The following is a 14,199-nucleotide window of genomic DNA, read 5'->3' as shown; positions in this document are numbered from 1 at the left end:
CCCCCTCCCCAAATACCCCCTCCCCAAATAACCCCCTCCCCAAATACCCCCATCCCAAATACCCCCCATCCCAAATACCCCCATCCCAAATACCCCTCCCCAAATAACCCCCTCCCCAAATAACCCCCTCCCCAAATACCCCCATTCCCAAATACCCCTCCCCAAATAACCCCCTCCCCAAATACCCCCTCCCCAAATACCCCCATCCCAAATAACCCCCTCCCCAAATACCCCCCCCAATAACCCCCTCCCCAAATACCCCCATCCCAAATACCCCCTCCCCAAATACCCCCATCCCAAATACCCCCATCCCAAATACCCCCCTCCCCAAATACCCCCATCCCAAATACCCCCTCCCCACATACCCCCTCCCCAAATACCCCCTCCCCAAATACCCCCTCCCCAAATAACCACCACGCCGACCCCGGGGGGGCCACATCTTTATTGCGGGGCGGGGGGCAGCGGGGCGGGCGGGGGGCAGGGCCCCGGGGGGGGCTCGGGGGGGGTCCCGGCGGGGCGGTGGGGGCGGGGGGTCACTTGTAGAGGATGTCGTAGTGGCCGGGCCGGTAGAGGAGGCAGACGCGGGGCTGCGAGCCCTCGGGGAACACGTGCGGGTTGGTGGCCACCGCCCTCGCCCCGGTCCATGTACTCCACCAGGATGGAGACGTGCAGCGCCCGCGCCAGCGCGATGATGTGGATGTGGTCGCTCTCCTTGGACATGGGCTCCACCTCCTGGGGGGACACAGAGGGGACAGTGGTCAGTGAGGTGTCCGTGTGGATGTGGTCGCTCTCCTTGGACATGGGCTCCACCTCCTGGGGGACACAGGGGACAAACAGGGGACAGGGGTCAGTGAGGTGTGGGTCACACTCCTTGGACATGGGCTCCACCTCCTGAGGGGGACACACAGGGGTCAGGGGTCAGGGGACATGGGGACAGCGATGATGTGGATGTGGTCGCTCTCCTTGGACATGGGCTCCACCTCCTGGGGGGACACAGAGGGGACAGGGGTCAGGGGACACAGGAGACAGTGGCCACGCTCCTTGGACATGGGCTCCACCTCCTGGGGACAGACAGGGGACAAACAGGGGACAGAGAGGGGACAGTGGTCAGTGAGGTGTGGTCACTGTCCTTGGACATGGGCTCCACCTCCTGGAGACAGAGAGGGGACAGTGGTCAGTGAGGTGTGGTCACTGTCCTTGGACATGGGCTCCACCTCCTGGGAGAACAGAGGGGACAGGGGTCAGTCTCCTTGGACATGGGCTCCACCTCCTGGGGGACAGACAGGGACAGAGAGGGGACAATGGTCAGTGAGGTGTCCGTGTGGATGTGGTCGCTCTCCTTGGACATGGGCTCCACCTCCTGGGGGGACACACAGGGGACAGAGAGGACAGTGGGGGTGTGAGGGACACCGGGAGACACAGAGGGAACAGTGGTCAGCAGGTTGTGGGGACACAGTGGGGACACAGAGGTCAGTGGGGTGTGCACGTGGTCACTCTCCTTCCACACGGGCACATGCCCAGGTGCCCCAGACTCAGTGACAGAAGTGCCCAGGTGCCCGTACCTGCTGGCAGAGCTGCCAGGTGCCCCTCACACAGTGCCCAGGTGCCCCAGGCGGTGCCAGGGTGCCCCCCAGGTGGTGCCCAGGTGCCCCAGGTGCCCCTCACACAGTGCCCGGTGCCCGTACCTGCTGGCAGAGCTGCCAGGTGCCCCTCACACAGTGCCCAGGTGCCCCAGGCGGTGCCAGGTGCCCCCCAGGTGGTGCCCAGGTGCCCCAGGTGCCCCTCACACAGTGCCCAGGTGCCCATACCTGCTGGCAGAGCTGCCAGGTGCCCCTCACACAGTGCCCAGGTGCCCCGTACCTGCTGGCAGAACTCCTTGATGCTGCGGCCGCCCTCCAGGAACTGCTCGAAGAAGCGCCGGTGGCGCTGCAGGCAGCCCGAGGTGAGCAGGCGCAGGTAAACCACCAGGTAATCCGACGTGGGCCGGCTCGTTGAACGCCGCCAGCAGCTCCGGCAGCGGCACGCGGCGCTCCACGCGCTCGATCAGCTCCATCAGCTGCAACACACGTGTGTCAGGTGTGTGTCACACCTGTGTGTCACACCTGTGTCACACCTGTCACACCAGTGTCACACCTGTGTCACACCTGTGTCACACACACGCGGCGCTCCACGCGCTCGATCAGCTCCATCAGCTGGGGACACACCGTGTGTCAGGTGTGTGTCACACCTGTGTCACACCTGTGTCACACCTGTCACACACACGCGGCGCTCCACGCGCTCGATCAGCTCCATCAGCTGCAACACACGTGTGTCAGGTGTGTGTCACACCTGTCATACACACCTGTCACACCTGTGTGTCACACCTGTCACACCAGTCACACCCGTGTCACACCCGTCACACACACGCAGCGCTCCACGCGCTCGATCAGCTCCATCAGCTGCAACACACGTGTGTCAGGTGTGTTACACCTGTCATACACACCTGTCACACCTGTGTGTCACACCTGTCACACTTGTGTCACACACACGCGGCGCTCCACGCGCTCGATCAGCTCCATCAGCTGCAACACACGTGTGTCAGGTGTGTGTCAGGTGTGTCACACCTGGGTCACACCTGTCACACACACGCGGCGCTCCACGCGCTCGATCAGCTCCATCAGCTGCAACACACGTGTGTCAGGTGTGGGTGTCACACCTGTGTGTCACACCTGTGTCACACCTGTCACACCAGTGTCACACCTGTGTCACACCTGTGTCACACACACGCGGCGCTCCACGCGCTCGATCAGCTCCATCAGCTGGGGACACACATGTGTCAGGTGTGTGTCACACCTGGGTCACACCTGTGTCACACCTGTCACACACACACCTGGCTGTCACCCGTGTCACCTGTCACACCTGTCCCACCCCTCTGAGCCCCCCAAAACCCCTCAGAGCCCCCCCAACCCCACCCCAGACCCCCCTAAAGCCCCTCAGAGCCCCCCCAAACCCCCCAGACACCCCCCCAAGCCCCCTCCAGACCCCCTCAGACCCCCCAGAAGCCCCCGCGAGCCCCCCAAGCCCCCCCGAGCCCCCAGCCCCACCGTGTTGTGGAAGTCCTCGATGGTGAACTCGGTGAAGCCCTGGGCCACCAGCTCCTCCTTGCTGCGAGCCGACACCTCCTTGAACCTGGGGGGCACGGGGGGCTCGGGGGGGCTCCCACGGGGGGCTGGGGGCACCCAAAAGGGTCTGGGGGGGCTCCCAGAGGGGTCTGGGGGCTCGGAAGTGGGATCCAAAGGGGTCTGGGAAGGGCACAGGGGGCTTGGGGGGCACCCAGAGGAGTCCCAAAGGGGTCTGGGGGGGCACAGGGGGGCTCCCAGAGGGGTCTGGGGGTCCTAGGGGGGCACCCTAAAGGGGTCTGGGGGGGGCACGGGGGGCTTGGGGGGAGCACGGGGGGGCTCCCACAGGGGTCTGGGGGCTGGGGGGGAGGGGGGGGGCACCCAGAGGCATCTGAGGGTCTCAGGGGGGCTCCCAAAGGGGTCTGGGGGGGTACCCAGAGGGGTCTGGGGGCACCCAAAGGGGTCTGGGGGGGCTCCCAAAGGGGTCTGAGGGTCTCCAGGGGGCACCCAAAGGGGTCTGGGGGCTCCCACAGGGGGCTGGGGGTCTCAAGGGGGCATCCAAAGGGGTCTGGGGAGGGCACGGGGGGCTCAAGGGGGGCACCCAAAAGGGACTGGGGGCACCCAAAGGGGTCTGGGGGTAATCTTGGGGGTGATTTCTGGGGGTTTTGGGGGGTCTCTGGGCGTTTTGGGGGTCTCTGAGTGTTCCAGGGGGGCTCCCTGGATGTTTGGTGGTCCCTGGGGTGGTTTTGGGGTTCCCCAGATGTTTTTGGGAGCCCTGGGTGTATTTTTGGGCTGTTTTGGGGGTATTTGGGGCTGGTTTTGGGCTACTTTGGGCTGGTTTTAGGCTGTTTTTTGGTTGTTTTGGGCTGGTTTTGGGTTATTTTTGGCTGTTTTGGAGCTGTTTCGGGGCTGTTTTGGGTGTTTCGGGGTTCCCTAGATTGTTTTTGGGCTGTTTTTGGGTTATTTTGGGCTGGTTTGGGGTTATTTTGGGCTGTTTTGGTGGTGTTTCAGGCTGTTTTGGGGGTGTTTTGGGGCTGGTTTTGGGCTATTTTGGGCTGGTTTTGGGTTACTTTTGGCTGGTTTTTGGGTATTTTGGCCTGGTTTTGGGTTATTTTGGGCTGGTTTTGGGGTATTTGGGCTGTTTTTTGGGCTGGTTTTGGGTTATTTTTGGCTGTTTTGGGTTATTTTGGGCTGTTTTGGTGGTGTTTCGGGCTGTTTTGGGGTGCTTTGGCTGTTCTGGCTATTTTCAGGCTGTTTCGAGGTATTTGGGCTGGTTTTGGGTTATTTCGGGCTGTTTTTGGGTGTTTCGGGCTGTTTTCAGGCTGTTTTTTTGTTATTTTGGGCTATTTTCAGGTGGTTTTGGGCTGTTTTGGGGTATTTTGGGGTTATTTTGGGCTGGGTTTGGGCTATTTTGGCTGGTTTTGGGCTATTTTGGGCTGCTTGGGGGGTATTTTGTGCTGTTTCTGGGGTGTTTCAGGCTGTTTTTTTGTTATTTTGGGCTATTTTCAGGGTGGTTTTGGGCTGTTTTGGGGTTATTTCGGGCTGTTTTTTGGGTAATTTTGGGGTTATTTTGGGCTGGGTTTGGGCTATTTTGGGCTGTTTGGGGGATATTTTGTGCTGTTTCTGGGGTGTTTCAGGCTGTTTTGGGTATTTGGGGTTATTTTGGGGTGTTTTGTGGTTATTTGGGCTATTTTGGCTGTTTTGGCCTCACCGCTGCAGCTCCTGGCCGTCCTCCAGCAGCGCCTCCAGGTGCGCGAAGCCGAAGGCGCGGTAGAAACAATTCCCGTCCGGCCGCGTCTTGCGGATGTACGAGTACTTCTGCAGCAGGTCCTGGGGACACGGGGACAGGGACCGGGACATCGGGGACAGCCCAGGGACACGGGGGACATTGGGGACATCGGGGACAGGGGGACATTGGGGACATTGGGGACAGCCCGGGGACAGGGGGACATTGGGGACAGCCCGGGGACACGGGGACATTGGGGACATCGGGACAGCCCAGGGACACGGGGACATCGGGGACAGCAGGTCCTGGGGACACGGGACACGGGGACATTGGGGACATTGGGGACACTGGGGACATCAAGGACAGCCCGGGGACATGAGAACATCGGGGACAGGGAGAGCACAGGGACACCGGGGACATTGGGGACATTGGGGACATTGGGACAGCCCAGGGACAGCCCCGGGGACATCGGGGACAGCCCAGGGACACGGGGACATCGGGGACAGCAGGTCCTGGGGACACGGGGACATTGGGGACAGCCCAGGGACACGGGGACATCGGGGACATCGGGGACATCGGGGACATCGGGGACATTGGGGACATTGGGGACATCAAGGACAGCCCGGGGACATGGGGGACATCGGGGACAGCAGGTCCTGGGGACACCAGAAACATCAGGGACAGCGGGGACATTGGGGACAGCCCGGGGACATTGGGGACAGGGACAGCACAGGGACACGGGGACATCGGGGACAGTGAGGACAGGGACAACGGGGACACCAGGGACAGGCCAGGGACAGCCCGGGGACATCGGGGACATCCCAGGGACAGGGACACCGTGGGGACACCACGGGGACAGCCAGGACAGGGACCAGGGGGACACTGGGGGGGACCTGGGGACACCCTGGGCACGGCCAACCCCAGCCTGGCATCCCAGTGCCCCCCAGTCCCAAACTGGTGCTGCTCCCAGTCCCTCCCAGTGCCCCCCAGTTCCTTCTCAGTGCCCCCCAATCCCCTCCCAGTCCCTCCCAGTGCCATCCCCAGCCCTGTCCCAGTGTCCCAGTCCTGCCCAGTTCCCTCCCAGTGCCCCCCAGTCCCCCTCAACCCCCTCCCAGTCCCTCCCAGTGCTTCCAGTTCCCTTCCCAGTGCTCCCAGTTCCCTCCAAGTTCCCCCCAGTCGCTCCCAGTCCCTCACAGTTTCCCTCCCAGTGTTCCCAGTTCTCCCTCAATCTCTCCCAATCCCCTCCCAATCCCTCCCAGTGCCCCTCCCAGTCTCTCTCAGCTCCATCCCAGTTCCCCCCAATCCCCCTCAACCCCCTCCCAATCCCCTCCCAGTGCCCCAGTCCCTCCCAGTTTCCATCCCAGTGCCCCCAGTTCTCCTCCAATCCCCTCCCAGTCCCCTCCAGTCCCTCCCAGGTCCCCCCAGTAACCGCCAGTCCATCCCAGTGCCCCCCAGTTCCATCCCACTCCCCCCCAGTGTCCCCCAATGCCCTCCCAGTCCCTCCCAGTCCCTCCCAGTCCCTCCCAGTGCTCCCAGTCTCACTCTGATCTTCTCCTGGTACACGTGGTCATCTTCCGCGTACTCCTTGTAGAGCTCGGCCAGCTCCAGCCGCTCCGACACCAGCGGGTTCTGCACGGCGATCTGCGCGCCGGGGGTCACCGAGGGTCACCGGGACCCCCCGGGACCCCCCCGGACCCCCCCCGGGACCCCCCGGGACCCCCCCGGGGAACCCCCCCGGGGAACCCCCCCACCGGGAATCAGGGAGGGGGATCCGCACCTCCTGCTGGATCCGGTCCTGCTGCGCCATGATCGCCTCGTCGTACGCCAGGCAGTTCACACCTGCGGGGCACCGGGGGTCACCGGGGGTTACCGGGAGGGGAACGGGGGTCACCGGGGGGCACCGGGAAGGGAACGGGGGACACCGGGAGGGGAACGGGGGCGCCCCGGAGGCTGCTCGGAGGCACCGGGAGGCTCTGGGGTGCCCCCCGGAGGGTCCCGAGTGGGGAAAGCGGCGGGATCACGGCGGGGTGGGTGCGGGGAACCGGGGGCTCTCCGGGGGTAACGAGGCCGGGGCGGGGTGGGGATGCCGCGGCGGCGGCGGGACGGGCAGGGGTGAGGGGGCTGCGGCGGTACCGTCGGCATCGCTGCCGCCCAGCGGCTCCGGCTGCGGCTGCTGAGGCTCCTCCGCCGCCATCGCCGCCCTGCCCGCCCCGCGCCGCTTCCGGGTCAGCGCCCGCCGCTTCCGGGGCGCCGCCCGCGCCGCTTCCGGGAGCGGGGAGGCCACGCCCACGATGGGCGGGGTTTGTGGGATGGCCACGCCCCTTTCTCATCATGGCGGCGCCGCCCTCACGGAGCCGGGGAGGCCCCGAAGCCTCCGGGAGCCTCGGGATCATCGGGAGGGGGGCCCGGGAGCCCCGGGATGGCCCCGGTGAGGGCGGCGGGGAAGGCCCGGGAGCCCCCGGGACGGTCCCGGGCAGCCTCGCCCTGAGGGCCGGTGCCTCGGTGAGCCCCGCGGCTCTGTGATTTTTCAAGGAAATAAATGAAGGAAGGTATTGATTAGTTTTTAATTGGAGCGGGGAAAATACCGGGAAAGCACCGGTGAAGGGGTTCCCCTCCGTTTATCGTGGGGAAAAAAAAAAAAAAAAAGGTTTTGTTTGTGTTTAAAATCTTTTTCCTCTCCCTGCCCGCGTTTCTCCCAAGGATGAACTGGAGGGACTGGGATGGAACTGGGAAGGTGAAATTGTTCCTTGTGGAACCAGCCTTGCCCCCTCAGCGCCTGCTTTAGCACCGCCCCCGTGCCCAGGTGTCCCCAGGTGTCCCCAAAGTGTCCCCAAAGTGTCCCCAGGTGTCCCCAAAGTGTCCCCAGGTGTCCCCAGGTGTCCCCAAAGTGTCCCCAGGTGCCCTCCCGGCTCCCACCCAAAGCGACCCCCGGCAGCGCCGCCCCCTCCTCATCCTCCCTGCTCGCACCAGGAGCAGCCAAAACTCCCAAAATCGCTCATTTTTCCCCATTTTCCCTGTTATTTTCCCCGTTATTTTCCCCATTTCCCCGTTATTTTCCCCATTTTCCCTGTTATTTTCCCTGTTATTTTCCCTGTTATTTTCCCCATTTCCCTGTTATTTTCCCCCGTTATTTTCCCCCATTTCCCCATTATTTTCCCCATTTGCCCATTATTTTCCCCATTATTTTCCCCATTTCCCCATTATTTTCCCCATTTCCCCATTATTTTCCCCATTTCCCCGTTATTTTCCCCATTTTCCCTGTTATTTTCCCCATTTCCCTGTTATTTTCCCCATTTTCCCTGTTATTTTCCCCATTATTTTCCCCATTTCCCCGTTATTTTCCCCATTTTCCCCGTTATTTTCCCCATTATTTTCCCCATTTCCCCGCTTTAAAAATTCCCGCGCTGCCGGGCGGAGGGGCGGGGTTATGCAAAACAGCAGCCAACAGCGAGCGAAAGGCATGCTGGGAGAGAGGTTTTTGGGGGATTTCGGGGTATTTTGGGGTCGGATCGTGCTGGAATTGGGACAGAATCAGTCACTGCGATCTGATTGGTTAATGGGCGTGGTTATGCTAATGAGAGGTCGGGTAAATTACAACGAGCGAGGCGAATGCAAATCAAAGTGCTGCTCGCCCAATCAGATCACGAGCTACAGCCTGAGGGGCGGGGCTTATTTCTGGTGGGCGGGAGCGAGGGGCGGAGCGAGGGGGCGGAGCTATGCAGATTCAAAGGCGGCAATCATGCAAATCAGCGCCAGCGCGCCGCCGAGAGCATCATGGGAGCTAAAATTGGGCGGAATTTCGCGATTTTCGGCGTCCGCGCGCGGAAAAATCAGGAGAAAAGCGCGGAACGAGGCGGGCGGGAGGCCGGGAGCGGGATGTGAAGGTTTCCGGGCGCGGCGCGGGGCTGTCCGTGAGGTGCGGGCCGGGCGGGCGGGGCCGGGCGCGGCGCGGGGCCCAGCCCGGGCATCGCTTCTCGGCCTTTTGGCTAAGATCAAGTGTAGTATCTGTTCTTATCAGTTTAATATCTGATACGTCCTCGATGAGAGGACTTCATATTAAACGGATTTTTGGGCTCGGGAGTTGGACCCGGAGCTTGCTCCCTCCGCTCCGCGCATCGTCCCGGTATTGCAGTGCCTCCGGGAACGGTGCACCCCCAACGGGGACCTTTAACGGTGAAAAACAGATTGAATCGGGATAAATCGGGATTCTATCGCGATATGGGCCCTGGATTGCAGTGCCTCCGGGAACGGTGCACCCCACCGGGGACCTTTAACGGTGAAAAACAGATTGAATCGGGATAAATCGGGATTCTATCGCGATATGGGCCCGGTATTGCAGTGCCTCCGGGAACGGTGCACCCCTCACCGGGGACCTTTAGTGGTGAAAAACAGAATTAAATAATATTTGGAAATCGTGTTAGATCACGATTATATCGCGATTTCAGCCCGGATTCAGCCAATCACCAACTCCTTACAGCTCGCTCAGTCTGTGCTGCCCTCCCCGTCCCGAGATTGCCGTGCCTGCGGGATCGGTGCAGCCCCACGGGGACCTGAAATGGTGAAAAACAGATTGAAAAGCTGTCTGGAGCGTTCTGAAATCGTGACCACATCGCGTTTCAGCTTTAGCTCTGCTGATTGCTGATCTTCCTGCGCTTCTCTCACTCTGTGCCACGTTCCTCGGGCCGGTGCTGCAGTGCCTCAGGAACGGTGCATCCGCGGGCACCTGCATTGGTGAAAAACATTGAAAATCCGCACAGCCACAGCTGCTATCACAACATGATCACTAGTTCACTTATTTTCAGGTAATTTCAATCTGTTTTTCACCATCTCAGTCCCCGTGAGGGGTGCACCATTCCCGGAGGCGCTGCAACACCAGGATGATGAACATGACACGGAATGAGTGAAGTGCAGGAGGATCGGCAACAGGCAGAGCCAGAACTGAAACCACGATACGATCATGATCTCACTCATTTTCAGGGAATTCCGATCTGTTTTTCACCATTTCAGGTCCCCGTGGGGCTGCACCGATCCCGCAGGCACGGCAATCCCGGGACGGGGAGGGCAGCACAGACTGAGCGAACTGTAAGGAGTTGGTGATTGGCTGAATCCGGGCTGAAATCGCGATATAATCGTGATCTAACACGATTTCCAAATATTATTTAATTCTGTTTTTCACCATTAAAGGTCCCCCATAGGGGTGCACCGTTCCCGGAGGCACTGCAATACCGGGACGATGCGCGGAGCGGAGGGAGCAAGCTCCGGGTCCAACTCCCGAGCCCAAAAATCCGTTTAATATGAAGTCCTCTCATCGAGGACGTATCAGATATTAAACTGATAAGAACAGATACTACACTTGATCTTAGCCAAAAGGCCGAGAAGCGATGCCCGGGCTGGGCCCCGCGCCGCGCCCGGCCCCGCCCGCCCGGCCCGCACCTCACGGACAGCCCCGCGCCGCGCCCGGAAACCTTCACATCCCGCTCCCGGCCTCCCGCCCGCCTCGTTCCGCGCTTTTCTCCTGATTTTTCCGCGCGCGGACGCCGAAAATCGCGAAATTCCGCCCAATTTTAGCTCCCATGATGCTCTCGGCGGCGCGCTGGCGCTGATTTGCATGATTGCCGCCTTTGAATCTGCATAGCTCCGCCCCCTCGCCCCGCCCCTCGCCACCGCCCACCAGTAATAAGCCCCGCCCCTCAGGCTGTAGCTCGTGATCTGATTGGAGGAACCAGCACTTTGATTTGCATTCGCCACACTCCTTGTAATTTACCCGATATCTCATTAGCATAACCACGCCCATTAACCAATCAGATCGCAGTGACTGATTCTGTCCCAATTCCAGCACGATCCGACCCCAAAAACCCCGAAATCCGCCCCAAAATCATCCCAGCATGCCTTTCGCTCGCTGTTGGCTGCTGTTTTGCATAACCCCGCCCCTCCGCCATGATGGTTTCGCGTCGCTCGTTTAGTAGCACACTAACACCCCGATATTTGCATATTCATGTCTCATGACGGGTTTGCCCCGCCCCTTTTCTCACCAGCGGCTCGGGGGCTGGCGGGAACCGGGGTAGGGGAATTTGGGAGGTTTTGGGGGTCCCTCCTTCCCTCCCCCAGGGGGATTTTGGGGGACCCCGCCGGGGGCGTTTCCGGCACCGCTCGGCTCCCCTGATCCCCTCATAATCGGAATCACTCGGGAGTTTCCGGCAGGGCTCGGCTCCCCCGGCCCCCTCATACTCGGAACCACTCGGGTATTCCCGGCACCGCTCGGCTCTCTCGGCCCCGCCTCTGCGCTCGGCCATTTCCGACAGCGCTCGGCTCCCCTGGTCCCCTCATAATCGGAATCACTCGGGTATTCCCGGCAGGACTCGGCGCCCTCCGCCCCGCCCCTGCGCTCGGGTGTTTCCGGCAGCGCTCGGCTCTTTCCGCCGCTCCCATAGAAACTCTTCTGCACACAGCAGTCCCTCATTAGCATCCCCCAAATTAACGCTCATTAAGCTCCTCTCTCTAATCACTGCCCATTATCCACCCCGCCATCCTCTCAGAGACCCGCACGACCCCCTTAAAGGCCCTAAACCCCTTTAAACTCTTTAAAATCGCCCCTACAACTGTAACCCCAACCCCGAAAAATCAGCAAGAACGGCTCAGGAAGCCCCAAAATGGCGAGAATTGAGCCCAGATTCCTTTATTGGGCTCAGGAGTTGGCGTTGGGCCCCTTCTTCTTGCCGAAGGTGGGCACCACGTTGACGAAGCGCCGGTTGTACTGCATGCGCCGCTTGGCCCGCCCCGTCTTCTTCTTCTTCTTCTCCTGCTTGGCCACCTGGTGGGAACCGGGGGGTCAGGGGGGGTCCCCAAAACCCCGGCAGGGTCCCCGAGCCCCGCGGGGGTCCCTAAAGGAGGGGGGAGCCCCCTCGGTGCTCACCTTGGGGGTCTGGCCCCTCACTTTGCCGGCGCGGGCGAGCGAGCCGTGCACCTTCCCTGGGGGGAGAAGGAATTTGGGGTGTCAGCGGGGTCGTTTTGTTAATTAACACAGAATAATTAGTGCCCCGCCCCCGTAATTACCGCCCAGCAGGCGCGTGGAGAGGTCCAGGGTGGTGAATTCGGGGAGGGGGCTCTGCCCCAGCGCGGCCTCATCCTCCAGGGGGGTCCCGGCGTGGAGCAGCACTTGGTCCTCGGGGGGGACCCCCGAAAGCTCGGCCACCCTCTCCTGGGGGAGGGGGACAAACGGGGGGGGTCAGCACCCCGAAATCCGCGGGGGATTGGGGAGGGGGGCAGCAGAATGGGGGGGCTCACCTTGATCTGGGCGAGGGTCTCGGAGCCCGAGAGCTCGAGGGTGAGGAGGGTCTGGCCGCGGATGAAGAGCTGCATGGCGGGGGCTGGGGGGGGATTGGGGGGGTTAGGGGGGGTCCCCACGGCCCAAAAATGGGGGGAACCCCCTGGGAAGGGGAGGGGGATCCCCAGGAAAGGGGGGGAGGTGAGGGAGGGGTGGTCTGGGGGGGATTTGAGGGTTGTTTTTGGGAAAGGGAGTGGAGTTTGGGGGGTGACTGGGGGGCTGGGGCTGTTTTGGGTGGGATTGGGGCTGTTTTGAGGGGGCTGTGGGTGTCTTTTGGGGTGTTTCTGGGGGGCTATGGCTGTTTTGGGTGGGACCATGGCAGCTTTTGGGTGTTTCTGGCTGCTTTTTGTAGGATTGTGGCAGTTTTGAGGTGTTTCGGGCTGTTTTGGGTGAAATCGTGGCTGTTTTGGGGGGCAGTGGGTGTGTTTTGGGGGGATTGTGGCTATTTTGGGTGGGATCATGGCAGTTTTGGGGGGATTGTGGCTATTTTGGGTGAAATCATGGCAGTTTTTGGGTGTTTCTGGCTGTTTTGGGCGGGATCGTGGCTGTTTTGGGTGAAATCATGGCAGTTTTGGGTCATTTCTGTCTGTTTTGGTTGGGATCGTGGCAGTTTTGGGGGGGATTGTGGCTGTTTTGGGTCATTTCTGTCTGTTTTGGGTGGGATCGTGGCAGTTTTGGGTGGGATCATGGCAGTTTTTGGGTGTTTCTGTCTGTTTTGGGTGGGATCGTGGCAGTTTTGGGTGAAATCATGGCAGTTTTGGGTCATTTCTGTCTGTTTTGGGTGGGATTGTGGCAGTTTTGGGTGAAATCATGGCAGTTTTGGGTCATTTCTGTCTGTTTTGGGTGGGATCGTGGCAGTTTTGGGGGGGATTGTGGCTGTTTTGGGTAGTTTCTGGCTATTTTGGGTGGGATCGTGGCAGTTTTGGGTGAAATCATGGCAGTTTTGGGTCATTTCTGTCTGTTTTGGGTGGGATCATGGCAGTTTTTGGGTGTTTCTGTCTGTTTTGGGTGGGATTGTGGCAGTTTTGGGTGAAATCATGGCAGTTTTGGGTCATTTCTGGCTGTTTTGGGTGGGATCATGGCAGTTTTGGGTCATTTCTGTCTGTTTTGGGTGGGATTGTGGCAGTTTTGGGTGAAATCATGGCAGTTTTGGGTCATTTCTGTCTGCTTAGGGTGGGATCGTGGCAGTTTTGGGTGAAATCATGGCAGTTTTGGGTCATTTCTGTCTGTTTTGGGTGGGATTGTGGCAGTTTTGGGTGGGATTGTGACAGTTTTGGATCATTTCTGTCTGCTTAGGGTGGGATCGTGGCAGTTTTGGGTGAAATCATGGCAGTTTTGGGGGCGTTTCCCAGCCCCTCTCCGCCCCCAGGACTTTGTCACCTGGCGCGGGGCCGTGGGGACAAAGGGCTGCGCCGGGGGGGGACACTGGGGGTGCACTGGCAGCACCCTTGGGTGCCCCCCCACCCTCTCAGCTGCCCCTCAAGGGCCCCCCCCATAATCCCCATCACCCCAAACCTTGGCAGCCCCCTCAGAATCCCCCCCAAAACCCCTCCAGAGCCTCCCCAGGGGCTCCTGCAGCCCCTCCAGACCCCCTCATCCCACCTGAACCCCCTCAGAGCCCCCCAAAAACCTCCCCAGCCCCTCCCACACCGCCCCCACACCCCCCAATAGACCCTCACCCCACAAAAGCCGCCTTTAAACCCCCCCAGAGCGCTCCCCCATCTCAAACCCCCTCAGGATCCCCCCCAAACCTTCCCTGAGCCCCTCCCGCCGCCCCCCAATCGCCCCCTGAGCCCCTCCAAAGCCTCCACAACGCTCCCCCCACCTCAAACCCCCTCAGAGCCCCCCCAGCTCCTTCCCTCCCCTCTCCCCGACCCCCCTGTGCCGCCCAGACCCCTCAAATCCCCCCCAAATTCCCGGTCGGGGCCCCCGGGCCCGGCCCCACCTCAGCGGCTCCCTCAGAGCTCGGAGCGCGGCGCGGAGAGAGCGCGCTGACGTCACGCGCGCGTACGTGCGCGCTGCGCGGTGACGTCACGAGGGCGGGAAGGAGG

General features: G+C 61.1%; 2 protein-coding genes and 2 non-coding genes across 4 annotated transcripts; 1 reads left to right on the top strand and 3 right to left on the bottom strand.

Moving 5' to 3' along the window:
• Positions 1-424: 424 nt before the first annotated feature.
• On the bottom strand, positions 425-7,113 carry LOC135292281 (ubiquitin thioesterase OTUB1-like). The gene is given in 9 exon segments (XM_064406490.1): positions 425-623; positions 625-732; positions 1,861-1,986; positions 1,988-2,056; positions 3,084-3,168; positions 4,810-4,928; positions 6,367-6,465; positions 6,602-6,663; positions 6,958-7,113. Coding segments are annotated over 9 exon segments (819 nt in total). The 5' UTR covers positions 7,019-7,113; the 3' UTR covers positions 425-533.
• Positions 7,114-8,790: 1,677 nt separating this feature from the next.
• On the top strand, positions 8,791-8,981 carry LOC135292285 (U2 spliceosomal RNA). The gene has a single exon (XR_010354714.1). It is a non-coding gene; the product is annotated as a U2 spliceosomal RNA (small nuclear RNA).
• Positions 8,982-10,016: 1,035 nt separating this feature from the next.
• LOC135292283 (U2 spliceosomal RNA) lies at positions 10,017-10,207 on the bottom strand. The gene has a single exon (XR_010354713.1). It is a non-coding gene; the product is annotated as a U2 spliceosomal RNA (small nuclear RNA).
• Positions 10,208-11,475: 1,268 nt separating this feature from the next.
• LOC135292278 (ubiquitin-like FUBI-ribosomal protein eS30 fusion protein) lies at positions 11,476-14,177 on the bottom strand. Its single transcript, XM_064406487.1, has 5 exons — positions 14,094-14,177; positions 12,109-12,191; positions 11,878-12,022; positions 11,738-11,793; positions 11,476-11,635 (listed from the first exon to the last, which is right to left on the bottom strand). The coding sequence occupies exons 2-5, from the start codon at positions 12,181-12,183 to the stop codon at positions 11,510-11,512; spliced, it is 402 nt and encodes a 133-aa protein (XP_064262557.1). The 5' UTR covers positions 12,184-12,191; positions 14,094-14,177; the 3' UTR covers positions 11,476-11,509.
• Positions 14,178-14,199: the final 22 nt, after the last annotated feature.

Source organism: Passer domesticus, unplaced genomic scaffold (assembly GCF_036417665.1).
Source record: "Passer domesticus isolate bPasDom1 unplaced genomic scaffold, bPasDom1.hap1 HAP1_SCAFFOLD_268, whole genome shotgun sequence".
Lineage (NCBI taxonomy): Eukaryota > Metazoa > Chordata > Aves > Passeriformes > Passeridae > Passer > Passer domesticus.
This window is presented reverse-complemented; position numbering and strand designations above follow the sequence as displayed.

What these genes read in the sequence shown, in the direction of transcription:
- LOC135292278 (XM_064406487.1), bottom strand. Translation starts at nt 12,183, where the DNA reads ATGCAGCTCTTCATCCGCGGCCAGACCCTCCTCACCCTCGAGCTCTCG. An exon ending in CTCCACGCGCCTGCTGGGCG is followed by an intron (nt 11,794 to 11,877) that starts GTAATTACGGGG and finishes TTCTCCCCCCAG; the next exon opens with GGAAGGTGCACGGCTCGCTC. An exon ending in TGAGGGGCCAGACCCCCAAG is followed by an intron (nt 11,636 to 11,737) that starts GTGAGCACCGAG and finishes GGTTCCCACCAG; the next exon opens with GTGGCCAAGCAGGAGAAGAA.